The 26935-nt window shown below is 42.9% G+C and overlaps 1 protein-coding gene across 5 annotated transcripts in view; it reads left to right on the top strand.

Annotated features, from left to right (window-relative positions):
* The window catches only part of ADCK1 (aarF domain containing kinase 1), a 126844-nt gene extending 115990 nt beyond the window's left edge, over positions 1–10854 (top strand). For all 5 annotated transcript variants that reach the window (XM_037832178.1, XM_037832176.1, XM_037832179.1 and 2 more), the window contains 2 exons: positions 8526–8719; positions 10142–10854. In XM_037832178.1, coding sequence (XP_037688106.1) covers positions 8526–8719; positions 10142–10313 — 366 coding nt within the window. In that variant the 3' untranslated portion in view covers positions 10314–10854. The remainder of the gene's footprint in view (positions 1–8525; positions 8720–10141) is intronic.
* The last annotated feature ends 16081 nt before the right edge of the window (positions 10855–26935 follow it).

The following is a 26935-nucleotide window of genomic DNA, read 5'->3' as shown; positions in this document are numbered from 1 at the left end:
CTATTATTAACACCTTGTAATAGTGACATACATTTGTTATAATTCATGAAAGGACATTCTTATATTTGTACTATTAACCACAGTCATCGTCCACAACAGGGTTCACTGTGTTTTACAGTCCCATGTTTAATCTTCTAACTTTTCTTTCTAGTAACATACAAGGCCCCAAATTTCCCCTTTCAGCCACATTCACAAACATAATTCATTGCTGCTAATTACACTCACAATAATGTGCTACCATCACCACCATCCATTTCTAAACCTTTACAATCAACCTAAATAGATTTTCTGCACAAATTAAGCATCGGTGCCCCATTTTGTACCCCAGTGTATCCTCTGGTAACCCATATTCTAGATTCTAACTCTGTGAGTTTGATTATTAAAATTAGTTCATCTCAGTGAGATCATACAATATTTGCCCTTTTGTGTCTGGCTTCTTTGACTCAATATAATGTCCTCAAGGTATCCATGTTGTCACATTCATCAGGACTTCATTCCTTCTTACAGCTGAATAATATTCCATTGTATGTATATACCACATTTTGCTTATATATTTATCGGTTGATGGAGACTTGGGTCACTTCCATCTTTTGGCAGTTGTGAATAATGCCACTATGAACATCGGTGTGAAAATGTCTGAGTCCCTGCTTTCAGTTTTCCTGGGTATATACATAGTAGTGAGATTGATGGATCATGTGGCAGTTTTGTACTTAGCTTTCTGAGGAACCACCAGACTGGCCACCACAGCTGCTGCACCATTTTACAGTCCCACCAGCAGCGAATGAGTGTTCTTATTTCTCCACATCCTCTCCAATGCTTGTAATTTTTAAAAAAATTGTAGCCATTCGGGTGTGAAGTGGTATCTCGTGGTTTTGATTTGCATTTCTCTAATAGCTAGTGATATTGAGTATCTTTTCATGTCCTTTTTAGCCATTTGTATAACCTCTTTGAAGAAATGTCTATTCAAGTCTTTTCATTGGGTTGTTTGCCTTTTATTGTTGAGTTGTAGGATTTCTTTATATATTTTGGAAATTAAACCTTATCCGATTTGTAATTTCCAAATATTTTCTCCTGTTGAATAGGTTGTCTCTTCATTTTCATGACACAAACCTTTGATGCACAAAAGTTTTTAATTTTGAGATGGTCCCATTGATCTATTTTTTCTTTTTGGCAGCCTTGTCAAATATTAATTGGCTATAGATGTGAGGGTCTACTTCTGAACTCCCAATTAGATTCCATTGGTCTTTATGCTAGAACCATGCTGTTTGACCACTGTAGCTTTGTAATATGCTTTAAAGTCAGGAAGTCTAAGTCCTCTAACTTTGTTTTTCTTTTTCAAGATGTTTTTGGCTATTCAGGGCCCCTTATCCTTTCAAGTAAATTTTATATAATTGGCTTTTCCATTTCTGCAAAGTATGCTGTTGAAATTTTGATTGGGATTGGGTTGAATCTGTAAATCATTTTGGGTGGAATTGACATCCTAATGATTTTAGCCTTCTAATCCACGAACATGGAATGTCCTTCCATTTATTTAGGTCTTCTTTGATTTCTTTTAGCAATGTTTTGCAGTTTTCTGTGTACAGGTCTTTTACATCCTTGGTTAAATTTATTCCTAGATATTTGATTCTTTTAGTTGCTATTGTAAATGGAAGTTTTTCTTGATTTCCTCCTCAGATTGCTCATTACTAATGTATAGAAAAACTATTGATTTTTGCATGTTGATCTTGTATCCCACTACTTTGCTGAACTTGTTTATTAGCTGTAGTAGTTTTGTTGTTGATTTTGGGGGACTTTGTATATATAAGATCATGTCATCTACAAATAGTGAAAGTTTTACTTCTTCCTTTCCATTTTGGATGCTTTTTATTTCTTTTTCTTGCCTAACTGCTCTGTCTAGAACTTCCAGTACAATGTTGAATAGCAGTGGTGACAGTGGGCATCCTTGTCATGTTCCTGATCTGAGAAGGAAAGCTTTCAGTTTTTCGCCATTGAGTATGATGTTAGGTGTGGGTTTTCATGTATGCCCTTTATCATGTTGATGAAGCTTCCTTCTATTCCTATTTTTCTAAGTGTTTTTATCAAGAAAGGATGCTGGATTTTGTCAAATGCCATTTCTGTGTCAATGGAGATGATCATGTGGTTTTTCCCCTTGGTTTTGTTGATGTGATGTATTACATTAATTGATTTTCTTCTGTTGAATCACTCTTGCATATCTGGGATAAATCCCACTTCATCATAGTATATAGTTCTTTTGATGTGCTGTTGGATTTGATTTGCAAATATTTTGTTGAGGATTTTTGCATCTATATTCATTAGAGAGATTGGTCTGTAATTTTATTTTCTTGTGGTATCTTTATATGGCTTTGGTATTAGGGTGATGTTGGCCTCATATAATGAGTTAGGTAGTGTTCCCTCCTCAATTGTTTGGAAGAGTTTGAGCAGGATTGGTATTAATTCTTCTTGTAATGATAGGTAGAATTCACCTGTGAAACCATCTTGTCCTGGGCTTTTCTTTATTGAGAGGTTTTTGATTACTGATTCTATCTCTTTGCTTGTAATTGGTCTGTTGAGGTCTCCTATTTCTTGTACAGTGTAGATTGTTTGTATGTTGTCTAGGAATTTGACCATTTCATCTAAATTGTCTAATTTGTTGGCACACAGTTGTCCATAGTATCCTCTTATGGTCTGTTTTATTGCTGTAGGATCAGTATTGATGTCCCCCAATGAATATCTGATTTTATTTATTTGCATCTTCTCTCTTCTTTTGTCAGTCTAGCTAAGTGTTTGTCAATTTTCTTGATCTTTTAAAAGAACCAACGTTTGACTTTTAATACTCTACTGTTTTTTTTATTCTTGATTTCATTTATTTCTGCTCTAATCTTTGTTATTTCTTTCCTTTGCTTGCTTTGGGGTTAATTTGCTATTCTTTTCTAGTTCCTCCAGGTGTGCAGTTAGATCTTTGATTCTGGCTCTCTCTTCTTTTTTAACGTAAGTGTTCAGGGCTATAAATTTCCCTCTCAGCACTGCCTTTACTGCATCCCATAAGTTTTGATATGTTCTCATTTTCATTCGTCTCATGATATTTACTGAATTCTCCTGCAGTTTCTTCTTTGATTTACTGATTGTTTAAGAAAGTGTTATTTGCTTCCATTTATTTGTAGATTTTCAAATTCTCCACCTGTTATTAATTTCCAGCTTCATTTCACTATGGTCAGAGAAGGTGCTTTGTATGATTTCAATCTTTCTAAATTTATTGAGACTTATTTTGTGACCCAACAAGTGATTATCATGGAGAATGATCCGTGTGCACTTGAGAAGAATGTATATCCTGCTGTTTTGGGGGTGCAGTGTTCTGTATGTATCTGTTATATCTAGTTAATTTATGATATTATTCAAATTCTCTGTTTCCTTATTGTTGTTCCATCTAGATGTTCTGTCAATTGATGAGAGTGGTATATTGAAGGCTCCAACTATTGTTGTAGAGGTATTTATTTCTCCAGTTTTGCCAGTGTTTGCCTCATGTATTTTGGGACACCGTGATTAGGTGTATAAGTATTTATGATTGTTGTTTCTTCTTGGTGGATTGCCCCTTTTATTAATATATAGTGTCCTTCTATGTCTCTTGTAACAGCTTTTGACTTAAAATCTCTTTTGTCTGATATTAGTATAGCTACCTCAGCTCTTTTTTGGTTATTATTTGCATGGAATATCTTTTTCCATCCTTTCGCTTTGTATCTTTGGGTCTAAAGTGAGCCTCTTATAAATGACATATAGTTGGATCATACTTTTTTATCCATTCTGCCAACCTGTGTCTTTTGATTGGGGAGTTTAATCCATTAACATTTAGTGTCATTACTGTAAAGGCAGTATTTATTTTAGCCATTTTGTCCTTTGCTTTTTGTGTATCATATATATTTTTGTCTCTTTTTTCCTTTGTTGCAACCTCCTTTTCTGTATAGTTGATCTTTTGTGATGTATCTGAGTGATTCATTTCTCATTTCTGTTTCTGTACATTTTTGAATACTTTCTTTGTGGTTACCTATGGACTTACATTACACAGCCTCCATCTATAACCTACCAATTAAAGATACCAATTTAGCTTCAGTAGCATACATGTTCTCTGCTCCCAAATCTCTCTGTTCCATATATATATATTTTGTCCCACTTTACCACTCTGTAGTTTGCATGTCCATTAATAACAGGAAAGATGCCTTTTTCTTGGTCAATTGTATTCTGGTTCTTATATGAGTTAGAGTAGAGTTGTATATTGAGGGTACAGAACTACTTGATTTTGAATTTACCCTTTTAGTTACCTTTACTGATGCTCTTCATTTCTTCACACTACTCCGGGCCATTCTCTCTTGTCTTTTCCTTTCAACCAGCAGAACTTCCTTTAGTATTTCTTGTAGGGCAAGTCTCTTGTTGACAAACTCTCTCAGTTTCTGTTTCTCTGTGAGTACTTTAAATGCTCCCTAATTTTTGAAGGACAATTTTGCTGGATAAAGAATTTTGGGCTGGCAGTTTTTCTCTTTCAGTACTTTAAATATATTCTATCACTTTCTTCTCACCTCCATGGTTTCTGATGAGAAATTGGAACTTAGTTTTATTGCAGACCCCTTGTATGTGATGAATCTTTTGCAGTTCTCAGAATTCTCTTTTTATCTTTGGCATTTGACATTCTAATTACTATGTGTCTCAGAGTAGATCTATTTGGATTTATTCTGTTTAAAGTGTGTTGTGCCTCTTGGACATGTATATTTGTGTCTTTCATAACAGTTGAGAAGTTTTTGGCCATTAGTTCTTCAAATACTCTTTCTGCCCCCTTTCCCTTCTCTTCCTCTGGGACACCCATCACATGTATATTTGTGTGCTTTGTGCTGTCACACAAATCACTGAGGCACTGCTCAATTTTTTCCTATTCTTTATCTGTTCTTCTGACTGTACGGTTTTGATTATCTTGTCTTCTAACTTTCTGATTCTATCTTCTGCATATTCAAATCTGCTATTATATGCCCCTGGTGCATTTTTAATCTCTACTATCATGCCTTTCATTCCCATAATTTCTGTTATGTTTCTCTTATGCTTTGAAATTCTTCTTTATGCTCACACATTGTCTTCTTAATATCCTTTCTCTCTTTAGCCATATTTTCCTTTATCTCCTTGCATTGATTTAGGAGATTTGTTTGAACATCTTTGATTAGTTGTTCCAACTTCTGAGTTTCCTCTGGAGTTTCAGTTTGTCCCCTTGGCGGAGCCATATCTTCCTGTTTCTTCGTAGGGTTTGTGTTTTTTTGCTGATGTTTAGGCATCTTATTCTGTTGATGGGTTAACTCTGAAGGTCCATTTCTCCCTCTTTTCTAGGATTTTATTGTTGATTGACTTTGTGTTAAGGCTCTTCTTTGATGCTTATTCTAAATTCCTTTAGAATACTAAAGGTATTCTAAATGCCTTTAAAATACTAAAGGTATTAAATGTATTCTAAGTATCTTTAGAATACCAAATACTAAATACTAACTTATTCTAGACCTTAGAATAGCCTGTGTTTAACTATTCAGATATTCTCAGCTCTTCTTTATTGGCTCTTGCTCTGGATATATGGTGCAATTTTTAAGATTGCAGTTTTTGTGTAATTTTTTCACTTCCAGAAGAGAGCTTCCTTTTCTCTCTTCTTCTCAGGAATCTTTATCTATTTCTTTTTGTGCAGACTTTTTTCTCCAGCTCCTATGATTTATTTAATTTATCTCCCTCACTAAGTGCCCCATTTTCCTTACACTTTTCAGTTCTGGGACCTGTCCTATCTTATAGCAGTTCAGTTTAACTACCCCTCTCCACTTTTTTCTGGAGGCTTTTCTGCCTTCAGTTTCATACTATTAGGGTATCCCGTCCCGAGAAGCCAGATGGGGTCTATCCATAAAGGTGGGTCACTTCAAAAAAGTCCCTTTTGCCTTTAGGTGATCAGCTGACTGAAACTGGACTGATTACAGCCTTTCTATGAAGCCCCCACCATCTCCCCACTCCCACTCTGCCAAGGGCGCTTTTGTCTGTAGCACTCCTCAGTAGCTCGTTTTCTGCCCTGGGTCTCTGTGGACTTAGGTCCATGGGCCTAGATACGCATGGAGTTCTACTCACTCCCTGATACAGTCTACAGTCTCTGACTGTGGAGAGAGGGATCCAGGGCTGCGCTGCCTCTGTGTAACTCCCAAGCCACGCGGGACCGAGTGAATGGGAGGGGAAACGGGAACTGACTGATGGTTCAGGATGGATTTCTTCTACCTGACATTTTTCTGTTCTTCAATTCAGTGTTTGTGGAGTCATTTTCCAGTCACTGCCATCCTCCAGAGTTCAAAGCAAGTGGAATCTGTCCTTTTATTTCCTAAATCTCTAGGGAGGCTTTTTCTAGGGATATTTACATTGCCATGTTGATGATATCACTCTCATGGGTCATTTCTTAAAAGCAAGAAAACCTTTCCCAGAACTACCCCAGCAGACTTCTCCTCATATCTCATTGGCTGGAATCCGGTCTTATGTCATGCCTGAACCAATCACATGGCATGGGGAATGAGAGCTCAGCACAGCATTGGCTGAGATCAACCAAATTCTGCTCTCTGCCCCCAGGCTGGGGAGATAGGCTGCATCCTCGAAGAACGTGGCCCAAGGGGTCATGTGAACAAAATTGGTGTTCTTTGAGCTAAGGAGAAGGAGGAGATGGCCATTGGATGGTACCCAACAGGCTCTTCCACAGACACTGAACGTCAGGATGTGCCTAAGCTTGAAGGTGTTGCTGTTCTGAGAGATACCTCTGGCAGGTAGCCTTGGTAGGTGAAGATCCTTTCTGTTGGTGCTGAAAGGGGGCTATTGCCAGGCTAGTCCTGACATTGCTGAGAAGTCCCTTACTGTGTGCTGGGCCTCAGTCTGGCTTTAGCCCTCAGAGCAGGGTAACCTGTAGCTGTGGTGGGAAGTGGTGGGGAGGCAGGTGGCCTCTTGGTGTCTGACTTTGTGTTTAGGTGTACCAGTCTGATAGCTCCTGCCTGAGGGACGTTTCAAGTTTCACAGCAGCTTGCTTATCAGCAGCACACATGGGTTCCTGAAAGGGCAGAGAGTTCTGCTTCTGCTATAAAAACTTGGCTGGAGTGGCAAAGCCTGTGGCAGCACCACTGGTCCCCTTGTAATGAATTTGATTTGCCCAGAGCACCTCCCCTTATCTCTTATGACCCTCTCAGTATTGCTAGGAGGTGGGCACAGAGGGCGTTGTCAGTGCCAGTATTTAGGTGAGGTCACTGAGTCAAACGAGATGGAAGGACTTGCTCAGGGCCACCGAGTCCTGTTATCAGGTGGAGGTGCAGTAGCAAGGTGGTGAGGGCATGGCCTCTTCTCAGTCTCAGCCCCATCCCTGGGCTCGGGAGCTGGGCTACCTGACCTTAAATCACTCACCGCTTACTATCTGTAGGTCTTAATTTCTCAGTGCCTAATGAGGCTACTACACTCACCTTATAGGGTTGTTGTGAGGATTAGATGAGTTGATACATGCAGGCTTGTTGAAAGTGCTGGCTTACGTAGTTGTTGGCTGTCATCATCATCATCATTTTTCAGGAGACTGAGAAGGAGTCAGCTGCATAGTTATGCTCCGGTATCTGGTTGGAGGCATTTCTCTTCCCAGAGCCATGCAGAGCTCGGGCAGAGGGAAGGCGCAAACCTAAGCACCAAGATGGGGCAAGGGCCATGGGAACAACTAGCTTCAAGGGTTAGCTCCAGGACCCTGCTCTAGGGATGTCAGGAGCTCAGACCTTGGGCTGGATGAGACTGGCTGCAGCATGGAGGACGGCGAGGGGCAGTGGCAGCATGGGCAGCAGTAGCTCTGGGGAGGTCTGGTGGGGTACAAGCTCAGGCAGGGTATGAGGCAGGTCTTTGGAAGTGGGTTGGAGGCAGGAGCTCAGACGTAGGGGCTGAACCAGCTTGGGCTTGGCAGAAGAGTCGGGTAGGGGTGGGGGGCACGATTTAGCCAGTACCAGCTTCCAGGCTCCTTCCAGGCCTGACCTGAAATCAGTGGCCAGTGAAGTAGCTTGGAGAGTAACATGATGATGGACCCTTGGGCCGAGAGGCTGGTTGATACTGATGTCATCCACGGGTGTTGTAGAGTAGAGGGGCTGTTGGGGAAGCAGACTTCCTGCCCCAGCAGTACTGGCTAGAGAACTTGGGGAATGGGTGTTGGTGACCCTGACCAAGAGAAGCCAGGGATGGAAGATGCAGCAGAAATGCTGTTTGGCTCCTCTTGATGTGCTCCCATGCTGCGTCCAGTGCCTGGCCAGAAGTTGGGGTGAGAATTGTGTCTGGGTGTGTCAGGCTGTAAACTGCTTGTGCTGTACGTCCCTTTGGGGAGTGTTCCTAACAGTGGTAAGACAACTGTGTTGGCAGCTCCCTCCTGGAGTCTCCTTGCAACCTCTTGGGGCTGCCAGGACACCTGCCGCTCTGGGCCCTACTTCTCTATACTGACCATCTGTTTCTGTCTTTCTTTTTTGCTGCTTCAGGACTTAGAGATCCGTGACAATGCAGCCAACTACCTCCCCCAAATCAGCCAGCTGCTCAACCATGTGCCACGCCAGATGTTGTTGATCTTCAAGACCAATGACCTGCTGCGTGGTATTGAGGGTGCCCTGGGCACCCGTGCCAGTGCCAGCTCCTTCCTCAACATGTCACGTTGCTGCATCCGGGCTCTGGCTGTGTGAGTTTGGGCTCCTGCCTCTCCCTTCTAACCCAGTGTCCTCTTCTGCCCTGGGGGTCCTGCCTGCCTCCACTTTCTCCCACCAGTCCACAGGGCCCTGCCTGAGCTCCCCAATCTCCAAATCTCCCTACAGGAAAAGTGGGGGAAGGGGCAAAGAGAACAACTCTAGTGAACTCACTGATGATGCCCCAGGCAGTGTTTGGGTGGTCCAGAGTACCAACCTGTATTTGTTTAAAAAATGGCAGTTTCCTGGACCTCACCCTCCTAGCCCATCTACTAGTTTTCCAGGTGATTCTTATCCTCTGTAATGTTTGAAATGTTTTCTCAAGAGTCCCAGCCCCATCCAGGTGTTCCCTGGGCTGGAGATCAGGAAGCCTTGATGCATAGCCCATTCTCTAATTGGTTCAGAGACTTACACCTGACTCTCCAGGTCAGCCAGTGTTCTTTTACATGCAAGTATACCTGTGACTTGGGAGAGAGAAGTGTTGCCAGCAGAGAGGGCCTGGCACCAGGAGGAGCTTGAACTAAGCAGGCTCTCTCAGGATTTCAGAACTTTTTGGATGGACTTTTTAGATTCCTTAGCACCATCAGGGTGTTGGTTGAGGAAGGGAAGGTGCTTCGTTAAGGAGGTGGTAGCAGAGGAGTGAGGGTTCTAGGCCCTTCTAGCTCCATGTGGCAGATACACAGAAAGGGCCGTGCTCTGGCTGAACATTCTCACCCAAGAGAGGAGTCCTAGATGATGGTCAACTCCCGGCCCATCCATTCTAGGCAAGGAATGGGTCAAATTATCTGGTGAAGGAAGAGTTGACTGCATATATTATGCATCCACTATCAAATATCAAATTAAATTATAGCAAAATATACTGTATACATGGGCTAAACATGATTACTTTTCTTTTGAGGGTTCAGGAAATGAAATCTTCAATAGGTAATCATCATAAACACCAATTCTCATCATGTCCTTTTCTTGGTGTAGAAGAGTTTGAGCTGGGCTGAACCCATAAAGACCTCAGCCTCCCAGGACCACTTGACTAGGTTTCCAGATGGTTACTACCCTCAAAGTTTGGAAAGGCTTTGATTATATTTTGAGTTTGGGGGATTCTGGATTGGCATATATTTACTTTAAATTTAGAAAAAGAGAAATATTGGAATGTTCTACCCAGTGGGTCTGTTAGGCCATCGATCCCATTAATTGACTGTTTTTGCTTACTCCACTTATTTGAAAAGCTCCTTTGGAATATTTGTGTTCCTCTGAATGCCATTTGAGCAGTGGGGTGATCATGTAACCAACGATAGTCCACAGGGCAGGGAGCTGGTGAGTTGGCCAAAGCCACCAACTTCCATTTTTCTAAATGCTATGGAGCTAATGTTTCTTTTCTGTCTACTTAGACATTCACTCTCTCCCTCCTTGCCCTTCTGCAGGCACAAGAAGAAGAATACCTGCTCATTCTTCAGAAGGACCCAGATCTCTTTCAGTGAGGCCTTCAACTTATGGCAGATCAACCTTCATGAACTCATTCTACATGTGAAGGGGTCGAGGCTGTCCTCCTGGGTCTTGGCCCTACTTTGCTGGCTGTTTTCTGCTCCACATTGAGTGGACTTGCTGTCCTGCCTCTTTGTGCCATATGGTGGGCAAGGAATCTTTTCACTCCTCACTCTTTCATCATGTCTCCACATAGTGGTCTGCAGTCCAGGGATCACTGCTATACTTCACCTTTGGAATTCCTCTACCTGCACTGTAGCCCTTGTTTCAGGGCCACACACTGTATCATGGAATAGACTCCTCTCCTTATCCCAAGAGAAGACACAGCAGTCTACTTTACCACTCCCAGTATTTGCCATTGGGCTGAGTGTCTCCTCACTTCCGTTAACCCTTTATATTGGGTGGACCATGTATCCCATTGAGGGCACATTTAACTCGTAGGAAGTTCGATTTTGTTGGAGATGAGCATGGTCTCTGAACTTGCCAGAAAATGGGTTTCTCTCCTTCTCATATCACACCCCAGAGGTGTCACACCTTAGTGAAGTATTTTGGCATCTTAGGGCAGACTCCACTGCAGCCATGAGTTCACTCTGCCCTTTGATGTTTTATGTCATGTACTGTGTTTCAATAAAAAAATCCCTTCAGGATTGCAGGATTTTTCCATCCTAACTCATTGGCCTCTACCCCAACCCCAAACACATGCTGCATCCACTGTGTGTTCATGGTCATTGCCAGGGGCCTCTAGTTACAGTTCCCTTGCTTGCTGCATCTTCAGGGTTTCCCAGGGAGGCCAAGGGGAAATCAGGGCAGACCTGGGCTTGGTTGGTGAGGATTTTTATTCTGGGTTTGAATTGAATTAGGTGAGAAGGGACCAGGAAGCTGAGAGTCGATGTGATGTTCTGCTTGGCTTCTTTTCCTTATCATGCTTCCAACCTTCCATCCAGGGGCCATTTCCTGCTTCTTGTAGTTTCCTCTCACCTTTCAAGACTCTGAGATCGTGGTCAGAGGAGTTAAGAAGCCCAAGGCCAGGATCACAGAGGCCTGGCCAAATCCTTGGACTTTTGATCCTCAGGGTTCTCATCTCATTCCCTGTGACCTGTACTAGTTTTGTTGCTGAAACCTTGGTCACCGTGACTAAGTTTCCACTCTGAAATCTGTTACCCATCTGGACCCTAAGGTTCTGCCTTATTGCCTGCTGCCAGGGCTGCCCCTCTTGCTGCTCGATTGCCTGCTCCTGTTTCTGAGACATCCCCAAACTCCTACTGTACCTCCTGTGTCTGTGGTCACCAGGTCCCCAAGACCCCAAATTTGGCAAGTCGTGCCTCTTGCTGAGCAGCAGTGCTTGTGGATAGTGATTGTATTTGAGTCTTTATGATCTTACTTCATCCCATTCACAGGGGCAGAAAAACCCTGAATGAGAGCCTCAGTTTCTATTCTTTTTATGGTACTACAACAAGCGTATTTTTCAGTTACCAGAGACGATTCACAATCCCTTTATTTCCTGAAAGAATAAATTGTTGTTAGTGACCAGTTGGACGCACCCAGGGATGGGAGAGAATAATTTGCAAGATCTGTTATTAATCGTGAGCATGCATGCTGCATATTATATTTTATGGTGTCTTTTATAGCCACTGAAGTAAATATAAATATCCTTTCTGTTCAAGGTAATGGTTACTTGCTTTTCACATTTGGTTTAATGGTAGGCTTCCTGCTGCCCTGAGATCTAAAAAAAACATCAATATGTTGCCAGTGGGCCCAGTACCCAGAAAAGTTTTCCAGAGACAGCAGAGAGGTAGGGCTGTTGGGGGTGCAGGGCAGCTTGAACAGAGGAGAGGAGAAGCCTGACATTTATTGAGTGCCTTCCATATGTGAGAGCCCATGCAAATATGGTGCATCATTTCATTGTCCTATCTGCTTTATGAGGGGGAGGGATCAGTGGCCTCATCTTGGAGAGTGGAAAGCAGGGCTCAGAGAGATTTAGTAATTTGCACAAGGTCCCACAGCTGGTGAATGGTGGCCCATGCTTTGCTTTGTGATCTGCAGTGCTGTAGATATGGATTACTCATGCTTCTAGGGTTGTCTTATGTGCCTGAGTTGGGTCTCAAATGTCCTGGATTTCAAAGAAAATTAAAGTTTCTTGGAGGGGTGGTAGTCGTGTTGCACGGGCAAAGGAGACAAAAAGTTCTGGAAAATGCAGACTGAGTCCAGCATATTCCCTGGGACCTAAGACAGTGGAACTGGACCATTTGGTGTTTTCTTGTTCTGCATGACTTGGGCTGAGATGGGTTTTTGTCCTCCGACTGCTGCCCTGTGGCTTGTTTGTGGTCTGAGTGGACTCATCTCTGGAGCCCAGATGTCAATAAGAGACCTTCTTCTTGTCTTTTGTTTCAACAGACAGGATAAACAAAAGGTTCAGAAATAGCTCAGGTGAGTTTCTGTGTGGAACCTTTGTGCTGATCCCTTCTCCATCTTGTAGAACTTGCCATGGAGATTGACCATTGATTTGGGTTCAGTGTTTTCCCATTTCCTATAAAATCCAGTGACTGTTCTTTCAGAACATGACAGTGTCTGTCAGGAAGGCATCATGAGCTGACTTTGAGGAGTATTTTATCTTGTTAACACTTGGACATTTCTTAATTAATTTAGGTGTTGGCTGCTTTGATTGGGCACTGTGGCTGTTTTTACCCCTTAATGCATCTCAGGTGAAGGAGAGAGGAATTCCAGCTTTGTGCCCCATTTGGCCCAGAGCCTCTCAGAGATGAGCCCAGTACATAGTGAGTATAGCTGTCCTGGCTCATAGTAAGTGCTCAATAAACACATGCTTAGCATCTCAGAATCCTTGTTATTTTCAGGGATGTTGAAATCTGTTTATTTCAAAAGCTACACATGCATGTGATGGCTCCTCCATAGGAATGCTGCTGCCTTGTTGACTGTCAGGTTCATTTCCGGACATGCCTAGTCTGCTCCCAGGGTCTGCGAGGGTCAGGGGCAGCATTACTCGCTGCCCACAGCCCTTCTGCCACACCTGCAGGGCTCCATGAATGTGAACATTGAATGACATGTCAGAAATCAAAAGTGGCTCCAAGAGGCGCTAAGTGGATCCTCAGTGGTGGGACTGGGGGGGTGGGGGTGGGGGTTTAAAATTGGCTCAGTGTGAGCAAATGTGAGGAGAGTCTTAAATGGAGCCACGCTTGGGGCTTGTGTAGTCATGAGGAGCTAGGATCTAAGTTGGGAGCTGGTAACTGGGCAAGATTTTAATGGTTGGATGAACAAAGCCACAGAGGGTGGCTGATCTGGGAGCCTGGCCAGTGGGAGTGGTGGTGTTTGTTGGTCCCGATCAGAAGGACCCATATTTAATGAGAGGTCTTGAATGCCGGGTGAACAGTGTCCCTGCTGCTAACTGGGGAGACAGTCCCCATGCCTGAAGTCTGCAGCCTTTTTGGTAAAATGTCGAATGCTCAAAAAGGCTCTTCTGTTCACCATCTTCCCCCCTCCCTCCTTTCCTCTCTCCCTCCCTTCCTTCTTCCATCCCTTCTTTCCTTTCTCCGTCCCTTCTTCCTTTTTTCCTCCTTCCCTCCCTTCCTCTTTTCCTCCCTCCCTCTTTTCCTCCCTCCTTCCTTCCTATGAAGAAAACCTGTTAGGAAGCCACACAGCCCGGCTTTGTTCTCTCATTTTCTTCAGGAAGGATGGAGTCCCCTCAGAAGAGTAAGTTTTAAACTCTGGGCTGTAGCTTGATGCTATTTTCCGGTGGCGGATGCCTCCTGGCCTGGCTGCCCTGGCTTCTCCACACTCTCGGCCTGCTTAGCTGCCTCAGCCCCCGCCGTCATCTGGCTCCCCTCTCTGCCAGGTCATCATGCCCCTGGCCAGCACTGCTGGGGACACAGAAGGCTCTTTCTGCCCAGTTCTGCCTTTAGCTGGATAATTGCAGAGTTCCTCTGATTTTACTTCCTTTTTCTCTCTTCCCTGTGTGTAAGAGGGAAGGCCAGTCTTAAGACTGCTGAAGTGATGGGTATGCAGCCTTCCCAACCCCCGCCATTTCCACTTCTATTTCTTCATCCCTTCCTCCTGCACTTTCATTCTAGAGCAGTGCTTCTCAGACTTTCATGTATAAACAGAGAGTCTGCGATCTTGTTAAATTCAGATTCTGACTCATTGGGTCTGGAGTGGGGCCTGAGATTTTGCATGTCTTTGAAGCTCACAGGTGAGGCTGAGGCTGCCGGTTCATGGACCACACTTGGGGTAGCAAGGATCGGTGGTTCTCAGTCACTTGGGAACTTATTAGAAAATTGCAGATTCTCAGCCCCGACTGCAAACCTACCGAATCATAAACTCAGGGGTGAGGCCCAGTACTGTGTTTTAACAAGTCCTCCAGGGGCCTCTGATGCACACTCAGGTCTGAAAACCACTGGTCTATGGTTCTCAACCCTAGCTGAGCATCAGAATCACCTGGAGAGCTTCAAATAATTCAATGCCTGAGCGCCACCCCAAGATTTCAACTTAATTGGTTCAAAGGGGGGTCAAGCGTTGAAAAAAAGTTTGTTCTTTTGTTTTTAACTTTTTAATTGGAAATTATTTTAGATTTACAGTAGAGTTGCAAAGAGGATCCCCATATACCTCTCACCTAGCTTTCCCTAATGTTAACATCTCACTTAACATCACGGTACATGTATTTATTTATTTATTTATTTATTTATTTATTTATTTATTTATTTTTTATTTAACTGTTTGTTTATTAACTTTATCAAAAAAAAATTTTTTCCAGACAAAATAAAGGAATAGGAAAAACAAATATCCTGAAGTAACTTCATTGCTTTCAGTATGCTCCTAAGGTATATTTATTTATACTAAGAAATTAACATTCATACAATACTATTATCTAAACTATAGATGTTTTTTCAGATTCCACCAGTTTTCCCATTCATGTCCTCTCTGTGCTCCGGGAGCCAATCCAGGATCCCACATTGGACTTTGTTTTCACGTCGTCTTAGTCTCCTCTGTTCTATGACGGTTTCTCTCTCCTTCCTTGTCTTTCGTGACTGTGACCCTTCTGAAGAGTCCTGGTCAGGTACTTTGTAGAATGTCAATTTAGGTTTGTCATGATTAGACTGGGATTATAGATTTTGGGGAGAACACTACAGAAGTGATGTGCCCTTTTCATTATGCCCTACCAGGGGAACGTGGTGTCAACATGACTTACAGTTTTTGTCCTTTAAAACTCCCCAGATGATCTTACTGCCCATCCAGGGTTGCGACCACTGCTTTAGCCTCACAACCTTCCCTGATGTCTCCCAGAGAAGGATGCAATGCAGCCTAGAGACTGAGAGGCCTGGCTATTCCCAAATGCAAAGGCTCCCAGGAAATTTAAAAAATGTAGCTATGTTCAAAACAGGGCAATAAAGACAGCTGTGTATTTTTAGTGTTTATGTTTATCACAAAGTAACTCTTTGAGCATATACTCAAATGTGATGACAAATAGATGTGACATCAGAAACAGAATTTGAGCCCTTTGCCCCCCCCAAAATAGGCCTGGCACTAGGGATTTCATTTCCCAGTTGTATTTGCATTCTAGAAATGGAACTCATTAGTGGGGGACTGTCAGGGAGCCCTTTGATTAAGTCACCCCTGAATGGTGGGCCTATCTCTGTCTGCACTGGCCTGGCTGGGCAACCACCCTTGGGCCACTCTGCATTCTGGCCACACCCCCTTCTGGGCGAAATCCTTGAGAGGGGAGTTAATATTGGCAAAGATTCATTTTTTTTCCCAAGGTAAGTAGAAATTTAGAAGAGATTCTGCTTTTCTCCCGTTTTCCCCTCCCTCCCAAGTGTGCATGGAGAAGTGATATGACCATGAGGGGATTTACAGACAGAAGCCATAAAAACTCAGGATGCTTTAATGAGCTGATTGGCAGTGAGTTTCTGACTTGTAACAGCTTAGGTCCATAAAAATCGGATGGCAGGAGGTGCTGAGCGTAGTCTCTGGTCCTTTCCCTACCTTTGGCCCACATTTCCCACACTTGACCAGGAAGCCGGAGTCTTAGTTCCATGACAACTGGACAGGTTGCTTTGGTCTTTGAGCCTCAGCTCCCCCTGATGTGAAATGGCTGAGGTTGTTCACAGGGTGCCACTCTCTAAGGGCTGTGGTTGAACGCGAATAGATGGTGCCTGTGAAAGTGGCCAGGAAAATCAACGTTAATTAACAGATACACAGCATGGAAGTGGACATCTTGTCTGCCTAGCATCTCTTGTAGCTTTAACAGAACCCCCTTTTCCTACAGACACTCATTCTCACGTCTGCATCACCCACAAGCTCTGCCACAAGAGATCGGTTTTGGTATGGGCACGTGACTTTCAGCTCTGGGGTATGATTATCTTTCCAGTGGTTACTAAGCTCCAGTGGCTATTTTGCCTGCTATATGAGTCCCTGGATCCAGCCATTCCTGAAGGCGAGACCCAGCCCTGATTTTTCAATTAGGTGAGTCAATAAATCCCACCCCCCTTTTTTGTGTAAGCTACTCTGAATTGAGTATCTGGTTTTTAATTGAAAGAGTCCTGATCATTGCAGCTTTATCTTTAAGAGCACAGGGTCCATATTTGACGAGGTGGGGAGCTTAGAGGAGAGTAATAGAGATGTCTATAGAGCTAGAAAATACAGAAATGTCTAAGAGCTGGGCACCTCCCCAGAGAGCTGAACACGAGCAAACAGTTACGCTATTGCTGCTACTGAGATAATGAGAGTAAGGGCTTCACATGCCACTTTCTGATCAAAAACAATCCCAGGCCTGTGTCATTCTGTCTGGAGGCCATTCATGTGGATATAGTTTTTACACTAGATGCCTGTTTTCAAATGACCCATGGGGTTCCTAGAAACTGGCTACTTGGCTGAATTAGGCTTAATTTCTCTTATTGATTCTGTTAGCTGCTGGCCACGTGGGTCACCCCCAGAGAGCTGGCAGGATCTGCTTCCTTAATCACAGTACTGGTTTGATACAGACATCCCAGGAGCTTTTAAGAAGAGGACAGTCCCACCCAAGGAATTCCCTTGAGGGCAGGGCTGGCCAGTTCCCAGGACCCAGGTTTAATCAGGGGACAAGTTTGGGGACTGTCACTGTGTATGTGGAAGCTTCTCTCTTGAGAAGAGTGAAGTGAGAGCTCATGTGGGGTTGTGCCACCTTTCTCTGGGTTATGTCCAAGTTTTGAATTTCCTAAGCAGACCCATTCTTGATTTTTAAACAGCTTTTAAAATTGCAGTTTGTATATGTGTGTGTGTGTGGTGTGTGTATGTCATTTTGACAATTGTAAGTGTATAATTCAATGGCATTAGTTACATTTACAATGTTATGCTACCATCACCACCATCCATTACCAAACTTTTTCATCACCCAAAACAGAAACTGTATCATTAAGCAGTAACTTACAATTCCCTGTTCCCCCATTCCCTGGTAACCTCTAATTTACTTTCTGTCTCTATGAATTTGGATATTCTAGACATTTCATATAAGGGGACTCATACAGTATTTGTCCTTTCGTGACTGGCTTACTTTACTTAGCATGTTTTCAAGGCTCATCCATGTTGTAGTGAATATCGGCACTTCATTCCTTTTTTTGAATAATATTCCATAGTAAGGATATACCACATTTTGTTTATCCATTCATCTGTCAGTGGACACTTCCCATTTCCACCTTTTGGCTATTGTGAATAATGCTGCTGTGAACATTGGTGTACAGGTTTTGTTTGGATAGCCGTTTTCAGTTTTGGGGTGGGTCATATGGCAATTCTATTTTCAAGTTTTTGAGGAACTGCCAATTGCTTTCCACAGTGGCTGCACCATTTTACATTCCCAGTAGCAATTCATGAGGGTTTCTCTTTCTCCACATTCTCGCCAACCATTATTTTTTTTATTTTTTAATGATAGTCATCCAAGCGGGTGTCAAGTGGTATCTGATTGTGATTTTTATTTTCATTTCCCTGATGACTAATGATGATGAGCCTCTTTTCATGTGCTTATTGGCCATTTGTATATCTTCTTTGGAGAAATGTCTGTTCAAGTTCTTTGCCCATTTTTTTAATTGGGTTGTCTTTTTGTTGTTGAATTGTAGGAATTATTTATATATTTTTGATCTTAAACCCTCTTCAGATATATGAATTACAAAGATTTTCTCCCATTCTGTAGGCTATCTTTTCATTTTCTTGATGATGTATTTGATGCATAAAAGTTATTAATTTTTCCTTTTTGTCCCCAGCAACCTCCTTTTATTATTTTCTTACTTTAATTTAAATTTTCTTTAATTTTTAAATTAATTTTATTTACACACACTCCATATCCACCAAACATACACTCCCCTTTCTCCATACCCTGGTACTCTCTAATCTAATTTCTGCCTCTGTGGATTTGCTATTTCTAGACCTCTCTTATAAGTGGCATCATACAATATTTGTCCTTATGTATCTTGCTTATTTCACTGAGCATGTTTTCAAGGTTCTTCAGTATTACAACATATCTTGTAACTTCATTTTTTCTTATGGCTGGATAATATTCCATTGTGAGTATGTGTCACACATTGTTTATCCATTGATTTGTGGGTGGATACTTAGGCTGCTTCCATCTTTTGGCTACTGTGAATAATGCTACTGTGAACAATGGTATACAAGTATCTGTTTGAGTCTCTGTTTTCACTTTCTTTGGGTCTATACTTAGAAGAGGAATTGCTGGGTCATATGGTAACTCTATTTTTAACTTTTTGAGGAACCATAAGTTTTAAATTTTGATGAAGTCTATACTGGTTTGAATCTGTTATGTACTCCAAGAAAACCATGTTCTTTTAATCCAGTCTTATGGGGCAGACCTATTGTGGGTGGGATCTTTTGATTAGGTTGTTTCCATGGAGATGTGATCCACCTAATTGTGGGTGGGACCTTTTGATTAGATTGTTTCCATGGAGATGTGATCCTACCCATTTGAGATGCTAAGGTAAGGTAAGAGATAAAGCCCAGAGTTTGCCCTGAAGAAGCTAAGTGAGAATCCACAGATGCTAAAGAGAAGGCCACTGGAATCAGAAGCTGAAAGCAACACATCCTGGGAGCAAAGGATGAGTGGACACCAACCATGTGCCTTCCCAGCTAACAGAGGTGTTCTGGATGCCATCAGCCTTTCTTCATTGAAGGTATCCTTTTGTTGAAGCCTTAGTTTGGACACTTTTATTGCCCTAGAACTGTAAATTTGTGAACCCCCATTGTAAAAGCCAAATCCATTTCTGGTATTTTGCATTCCAGCAGCCTTAAGAAACTGGAACAGAGTCCAATTTATTTTCCCTTTGGTTGTCCATGCTTTGGGGTTCATATCTAAGAATCTAATGCCAAACACAAGGTCCTTCCTGAAGATTTTTCCCTAGGTTTTATTCTAAGTGTTTTATGGTTTAGCCCTTACATTTAGCTTGTTGATCCATTTTGAGTTAATTTTTGTGTGTGGTGTAAGTTCGGGGTCCAATTACATTCTTTTGCATGTGGATTCACAGTTTTCCCAGCACCATTTGTTGAGAGATTATTCTTTCTACATTGAGTCTACTTGGCACCTTTGTCAAAATCAATTGGCCGTAGATTCGTGTGTTTATTTCTAGGCTCTCAATTCTATTCCATTGGTCTATACATCTGTCCTTATGCCAGTACCACGCTGTTTTGATTATTGTAGCTTTGTAGTAAGTTTTGAACTTGGTAAGTGTGGAACTCAATTTTGTATTCTTTTTCAAGATTGTTTTGGCTCTTTGGGGTCTGTTTTGGTTTGCTAATGCTGCTGTTATGAAAAATACCAGAAATGGATTTGCTTTTACAAAATGGATTTCTTTGGTTACAGATTTACAGTCCTAAGGCCATAAAAGTGTCCAAACTAAGGCATCGACAAGAAGATACCTTCACTGATGAATGGGCACTGGTGTCCAGAACACCTCTGTCAGCTGGGGACACATGTGGCTGGCATCTACTCTGGGGTTCTGGTTTCAAAATGGCTTTCTCCAAAATGTCTTTGGGCTTGTCTTTCTTAGCTTCTCCAGAGCAAACTCTGGGTTAGCATCTCCAAAGCATCAGCAGCAGTCTGGGACTGTGATGGCTCTTTAGAGGACTCCAGTAAACTAATCAAGACCCGTGCTGAATGTGTGTGACCAAATCTCCATGGAAATGATTCAGTCAGAGTTATCACCTACAGTTGGGTGAGTCACATCTCCATGGAAACAACCTAATCCAAATATCCCATGAGATTGCATTAAAAAATCATGGCTTTTTTTGGGGGGGGAGGGGGACGTAATATATCCAAACCAGCACGGGACCACTTGCAGTTACATATGAATTTGAGGATTGGCTTTTCTATTTCTGAAAATAAAATTTAAAAAAGGCTGGAGGAGGTGGAGGAGGATGGCAGCATAGGGAGGTGTGGAATTAAGTTAGTCTTCTGGAACAAGTAGCCTATAGCTTTAATTAATGCATTTGGACTACTAAATATAAGCCGTGAGCACAGATAAACCCAGCGCAAACAGGAAAGGAACCTGGAGGCTCTTCCTGGCATGGAGGAAGTGGTGCTGATGGAAAAAAAAAATACATAAATAAATAAAACTGGAGGCTTTTGGAATCAGTTGAGCTCAGAATACTGGAAAATGGCTGTCCCAAGAAAAGGGGCACATAGAACTGGGCACCAACTCTGGTTCTTAACTGGTAAGTGGGGGGTTGGGGACTGGCTCTGCAAAGGGGATTTCTATCTTTCTTTCTTTTCTTTTTTTCTCTCAGTCTAAGTAGCTCATTAGAGAAAGCCTCAGGCATTTTCAGTTGTCAGTGCTGACCCAGGCAATTGTGGAGTTGATAGAGAGTCAAAGGAAGAAATCAAGTGTAGGAGATAAATCCCTAAAGGGCTTATCTTCCCTAAGAAAAGGGGGGAGGTGGGGCCCAGTTCAAGTGGCTGCCCTCCCTCAGAGAACTCAGACCCTAGGGCCTGGGGTTGGGGTGGGGGAAGGAAAAAAAAACAAATAGCTTAAACTTGGCTTCTGACACTCTCAGCCCCTGAGAATTAAGGCAATACACCTCTTTGCATGGGTGGGGAGCTGTGGGCTGACAAGCACCACCTCCTGGGCAGGATAGGAAAAGCACAGTGTCTAGAGACCTCACAGGAAAGTCTGACAGTCTGCTGGGTCTCATCCTCAGGGAAACCTGATACTGATTACACCCTCTTCCTGAGACCTGGGTCCATCTGGTCTGGGAAAATATGTTTGGGGGTAATCAAGGAAACCAGCTGCCTGGACAACAAAAAATTATGAAGCACACTAGTAGAAACAAAGATATGGCCCAATCAAAGGAAAAAACTTAAACTTCAAATGAAATACAACAGTTGAAACAACTAATTAAAGATCTTCAAACAAATATGCTAAATCAGTTAAAAAATCAAATCAATGAGTTGATGGAAGATATGGCAAAAGAGATGAAGGATATAAAGAAGACTGGTCAAACATAAGAACTTAAAAGTTTGAAAAAACAATTCGCAGAACTTATGGGAATGAAAGGCACAATAGAAGAGATGAAAAACACAATGGAGACATACAACAGCAGATTTGAAGAGGCAGAAGAAAAGATTCAGGAACTAGAGGATGGAACATCTGAAATCCTACACAAAAAAAAGGACAGATAGGGAAAAGAATGGAAAAATATGAGCAGGGTCTCAGGGAATTGAATGATAACATGAAGCACATGAATATATGTGTCATGGGTGTCCCAGGAGAAGAGAAGGGAAAAGGGGCAGAAAGAATAATGGAGGAAATAATCACTGAAAATTTCCCATCTGTTATGAAAGACATAAAATTACAGATCCAAGAAGCACAGTGTACCCTAACAGAATAGATCCAAATAGACCTACTCCAAGACACTTAATAATCAGATTATCAAATGTCAAAAGATAGAGAATTCTATCTTTTCAGCAAGAGTAAAGCATTCCATCACATACAAAGGAAGCTCAATAAGACTGTGCAGATTTCTCATTAGAAACCATGGAGGCAAGAAGGCAGTGGCATGATATATTTAAGATACGGAAAGAGAAAAACTGCCAACCAAGAATTCTATATCCGGCAAAACTGTCCTTCAAAAATGAGGGAGTTTAAAATATTTTCAGACAGACACTGAGAGAGTTTGTGAAAAAGAGACCTGCTTTATAAGAAATACTAAAGGGAACACTACAGGCAGATAGGAAAAGACAGGAGAGAGAGGTTTGGAGAAGAGGGTTGAAATGAAGACTATCAGTAAGAGTAAAAGAGTGGGGGAGAGGGAATAAAAATAAGATATTACATATAAAATCCAAAAGACAAAATGGTAGACAGTAGATATTACATTGAGTGAAATTAGCCAGAAACAAAGGACAGATACTCCATGGACTCACTAATATGAACTAACATTGATGAGTGAAATTTGAGAGTTAAAGTTGAGAATACAGCTTGTTAGGAGATAGACGTTAGAAAATTGGCATTTGATGTTGAAAGAGTACATAAGGTTCAACAGGATTTATTGTATAGATCCAGAAATGGATAGCATAATACTATGTGATGGTAGTACAATATTGTAAGTACTCTGAACAAAGATGAGTGTCAGTATGGTTGAAAGTGGAAGGCTAGGGGCATGTATGACACCAGAAAGAAAGATAGAAGATAAAGACTGGGATTTTGTAACTTAGCAAAGTCTAGAGTGATCAATGGTGGTGAGCAAATTTACAAATATAAGAATGTTTTTAAAAGAGGGATGTGCTGGTTTGAATGTATTATGTCCCCCCCAAACACCATTTTCTTTGATGTAATCTTGTGGGCAGACATATCAGTGTTGACTAGATTGTAATTCTTTGTTTCCATGGAGATGCACCCCACCCAACTGTGGGTGATGACTCTGATTGCATAATTTCCATGGAGGTGTTACCCCACCCATTCAGGGTGGGTCTAAATTAAATCACTGGAGCCATATAAATAAGCTGACAAACAGAAGGAACTCAGTGCAGCTGTGAGTGACATTTTGAAGAGCAACTGAGAGTGACATTTTGAAGAAGAGCTACAGCCAAGAGGGACACTTTGAAGAATGCACAGGAGCTGAGAGAGTAGCCACAGCTGAGAGACAGTTTGAAGATGGCTGTTGAAAGCAGACTTTTGCTCCAGAGAAGCCAAGAGAGGAAAAGTGCCCCAAGAGCAACTAAGAATGACATTTTGGAGGAATTGCAGCCTAGAGAGGAACGTCCTGGGAGAAAGCCATTTTGAAACCAGAACTTTGGAGCAGATGCCAGCCACATGCCTTCCCAGCTAACAGAGGTTTTCTGGATACCACTGACCATCCTGCAGTGAAGGTATATGATTGCTGATATGTTACCTTGGACACTTTATGGTCTTAAGATTGTAATTGTGTAACCAAATAAATTCCCTTTTATAAAAGCCAATCCATCTCTGGTGTTTTGCATTCTGGCAGCATTAGCAAACTAGAACAAGGGAGAACAAATGAATGTCAACATTGCCAGTGTTGAAAATTGGATGGTATGGGGAAAAAATACAATCAATGCAAACTAGAGTCTATAGTTAACAATAACATTGTAAGATGCTTCCATTAATTGTAACAAAGGCAATATTCCAAAGCTAAATGCTATAAGAGGGGAAAAAAGGGAATGATATGGGATTCTTGGTGGTGTTTTCTGACCTTATTTTTATTTTTATTTTTCTTCTATGTTTTATATTTTTATTCTTTATTTTTTCTCCTTTACCTCTTTCTTTTCAGAAGAAATGGAAATGTCTTCATATAGATTGTGGTGGTGAATGCATAATTATGTGATTATACTGGGAATCACTGATTGTTTACTTAGAATGGATTGTATGGTGTGTGAATAAAACTGGTTAAAAAATAAACAGGGATACAAGTGCTGGAGAAAATGTGGAGGGAGTGATAAACCTATTCACTGTTGGTAAGGAAGTTGAATGGGGCATCCCATCTCAAGGGCTGTGTAGTGGTTCCACAGGAAGCTAACTGTTGGGTTGCCATATGGTCCTGCAACCCCATTATTTGGTATATACTTGGAAGAACTGAGAGCAAGGTCATGAATGGACATGGCACACTGTTGTTTATGGTGGCAGTTTTCATGATTCGCAATGGATGGAGGTGACCTAAGGGTACATCGACTAATAAATGGAATGGTGAACTGTGATGTTCATATACAATGGAATATTGAGGGGTGGCAAGAAAAAATGAAGTAGTGAGGTATGCAACTAGGTGACCCAAACTTGAGGACCATATGTTGAGTGAAATCATCCAGAATCAAAAAGATAAACATTATGCCTCACTAATATGGACTAACTATAATGTGCAAACTCTGAGAGTTGAATCTGAGAGCATAGCTTATCAGGGGAAGGCTTATAGTAAAGGTTCCTAGATTGTAAACTTTTACAGCAGTCACATCTGTTCATGAGTTGTAATGATTACTTCTAAATCCTGAGATATGAGCTATTTGTGTATAACCTGGTCAGTCCCTGGAACTTTGGGTATCTATGTGACACCTGAGACTCAGAGCCAGAGTTTGGTAGCTATAAATGTCAGCATTACCCCTACAGCAAATGTTAAAGAAGCTGAAAAAGAGATGACTTTAATTAGAGATGTGAACAAAATGGACTTGGTTAGGACTAAGGTAAACCAGACTAAAGGGAAAAGGATGATATTGACTGTGTTTTAAAACTTTGACTTCCATGTGAGACCAAAGGAAGAGATGTTTATTTGGTGCAAAATCTATATTTTCTGTAGCATGACATATAATATAACTTGTATGGTTAGTTTACTCAAACACCATGACTACATGGAACCTTGAATAGGGGGTGAGAGCTGGTTGGTTTGTACAGGTTAGCATGAAACCCCAGTACATCCCAGAGTAATTTGGGGAGAAAATAAAAAGTATTTGCAAAGCCCCCTTGAGGGATTGGGGAAAAAATGGAAATACTAAACTTCCCCACCTGGGGAATTCCTGATATTCTTACAAGCATTGGGGACTACCATTGTAGTAGACCAATCCCTCAATCTTGGGGTTTGCCCTTATGGAGCTTGTTACTACAAAGGATAGGCTAAGCCTGCTTGTAATTGTGCCTAAGAGTCACCCCTAGAGAACCTCTTGTTGCTCAGATGTGGCCTCTCTCTCTCTAAGCCCACTCTGCAGGTAAACTCACTGCCTTACCCCCTTTGTGGGACATGACTCCTAGGGGTGTAAATCTCTGCGGGTAGCTGAGCTTGTACCTCGGCTTGCCAGGCCTGGGCCAGGGGACCTGATCACCCCCTGGGGAGGGTAGTAGGTACGGGCGTTAGTGCCCTCTGCAGCCCCCCCGAGCCTGAGGAGCGAGGTCAGGGCAGCTCCCTTTTCCTCACCCAAAATGTCACGGGCAGGGGAGGCTTGCCGGAGGAAACCGCCTTTCTCCCAACCGCCCTTTCCTCACTTCCTTATCTTGCCCACACACTCCCTTGTGCCAAGGCCACTCCTGCCACCGCCAGCGCGCATGCACCGTGGCCAGAACAACCCCCGCCCGCTGCAATGGCTCCTGCGTCCTCTCAGAACCAATCCTAGCCCCTCTTCCTTCAGTATTGCCATTTAAGGCTACTTCACCTCCTTTCCAGCCCTGCCCTTCTTACCAGCCTATATAACCTGTGATCACCCCTGAATAAAGCCTCTTTTGCGCATACTCCTACTGGATGAAGAGTGTCTTGTCCTTATCGCCGCCCTCCACACCTTGCACGCTCCCGCCGAGGACCCGGCCAAGTCCTCCGCCTCCCCCTCGCCTCCGGGAAAGAGCCCCCGCCGCCGGTACCCTTTAAGCAGCCCCGAGAGCTGAGGGCTCAGCTACCGGCCGCCCCTCCCCCCAGAAGCAGTAACCATGACCGCAACTGGTGCCCCGTGTGAGGGACGTCTCCACACAACAGTTCGGCAGGTCGCCCGCTCGCCCGGACGCCTCTCCAGCTTCCCGTTTCCTCGCCTGCAAGGTAAGGGCCGCCTCTCCTTCGCCGCTTCCGGAGCCGTGTGAGGTTCACTGCTCCGAAGCCGCTCCTCCCTTCCCCCACGCTCTCTTCGTCCTCTTGTATGCGCACTTCTATGACCCCCGTTCCTCCTAACGCTCTCCCTCTTCCCCTCCATTACTTTGCTGTAGTTCTTTGTATCTTTATTTCCTCATTTGGCGCCGTGTGCCTTTTTGCAACCGCCCCCCCTGACTGCTCCCGTTGCCAAAGGGCACTGCTTTCCGCTCTCGCCGTCTCCTTCGGCCTCGCAGCCACGGTTTATCTCATTCTCTCTGCTCGGTAAACAACTCCCCCTCCTCTCCCCTCAGCTATGGGTAATTGTCTATCTACATGCCAGGCACCTCAAGTTCGTGCTCTAGCGGGTCTCCTAGACACGCATCGCTGTAAAGTGTCTGTCCGGCAGCTGCAGATATACTGGGACCTCCTGCTGCCCTTTAACCCATGGCTCACCACTTGCCATCTTTGGGACCCTGTTATTTATGATCGTCTTATTGATCGAGTCACCAACGCCATGGAACATGAGAGCAAGTGCTTCCCTCCCGGCTTGCTCCCCACCTTGATAACCATCCGCTCCTGCCTTCAAGGCTCCCTCCCCCCTGATCGAGGCCCCGTTAAATCCAAGGAGGCCCTATCAACCCAGCCAACAGATTCAGATAGCGATATTAATTCAAATCATGACTCGGACACGGAGTCCT

The sequence above is a fragment of the Choloepus didactylus genome, chromosome 4 (genome assembly GCF_015220235.1).
Source record: "Choloepus didactylus isolate mChoDid1 chromosome 4, mChoDid1.pri, whole genome shotgun sequence".
NCBI classification, from domain to species: Eukaryota; Metazoa; Chordata; class Mammalia; order Pilosa; family Megalonychidae; genus Choloepus; species Choloepus didactylus.
This window is presented reverse-complemented; position numbering and strand designations above follow the sequence as displayed.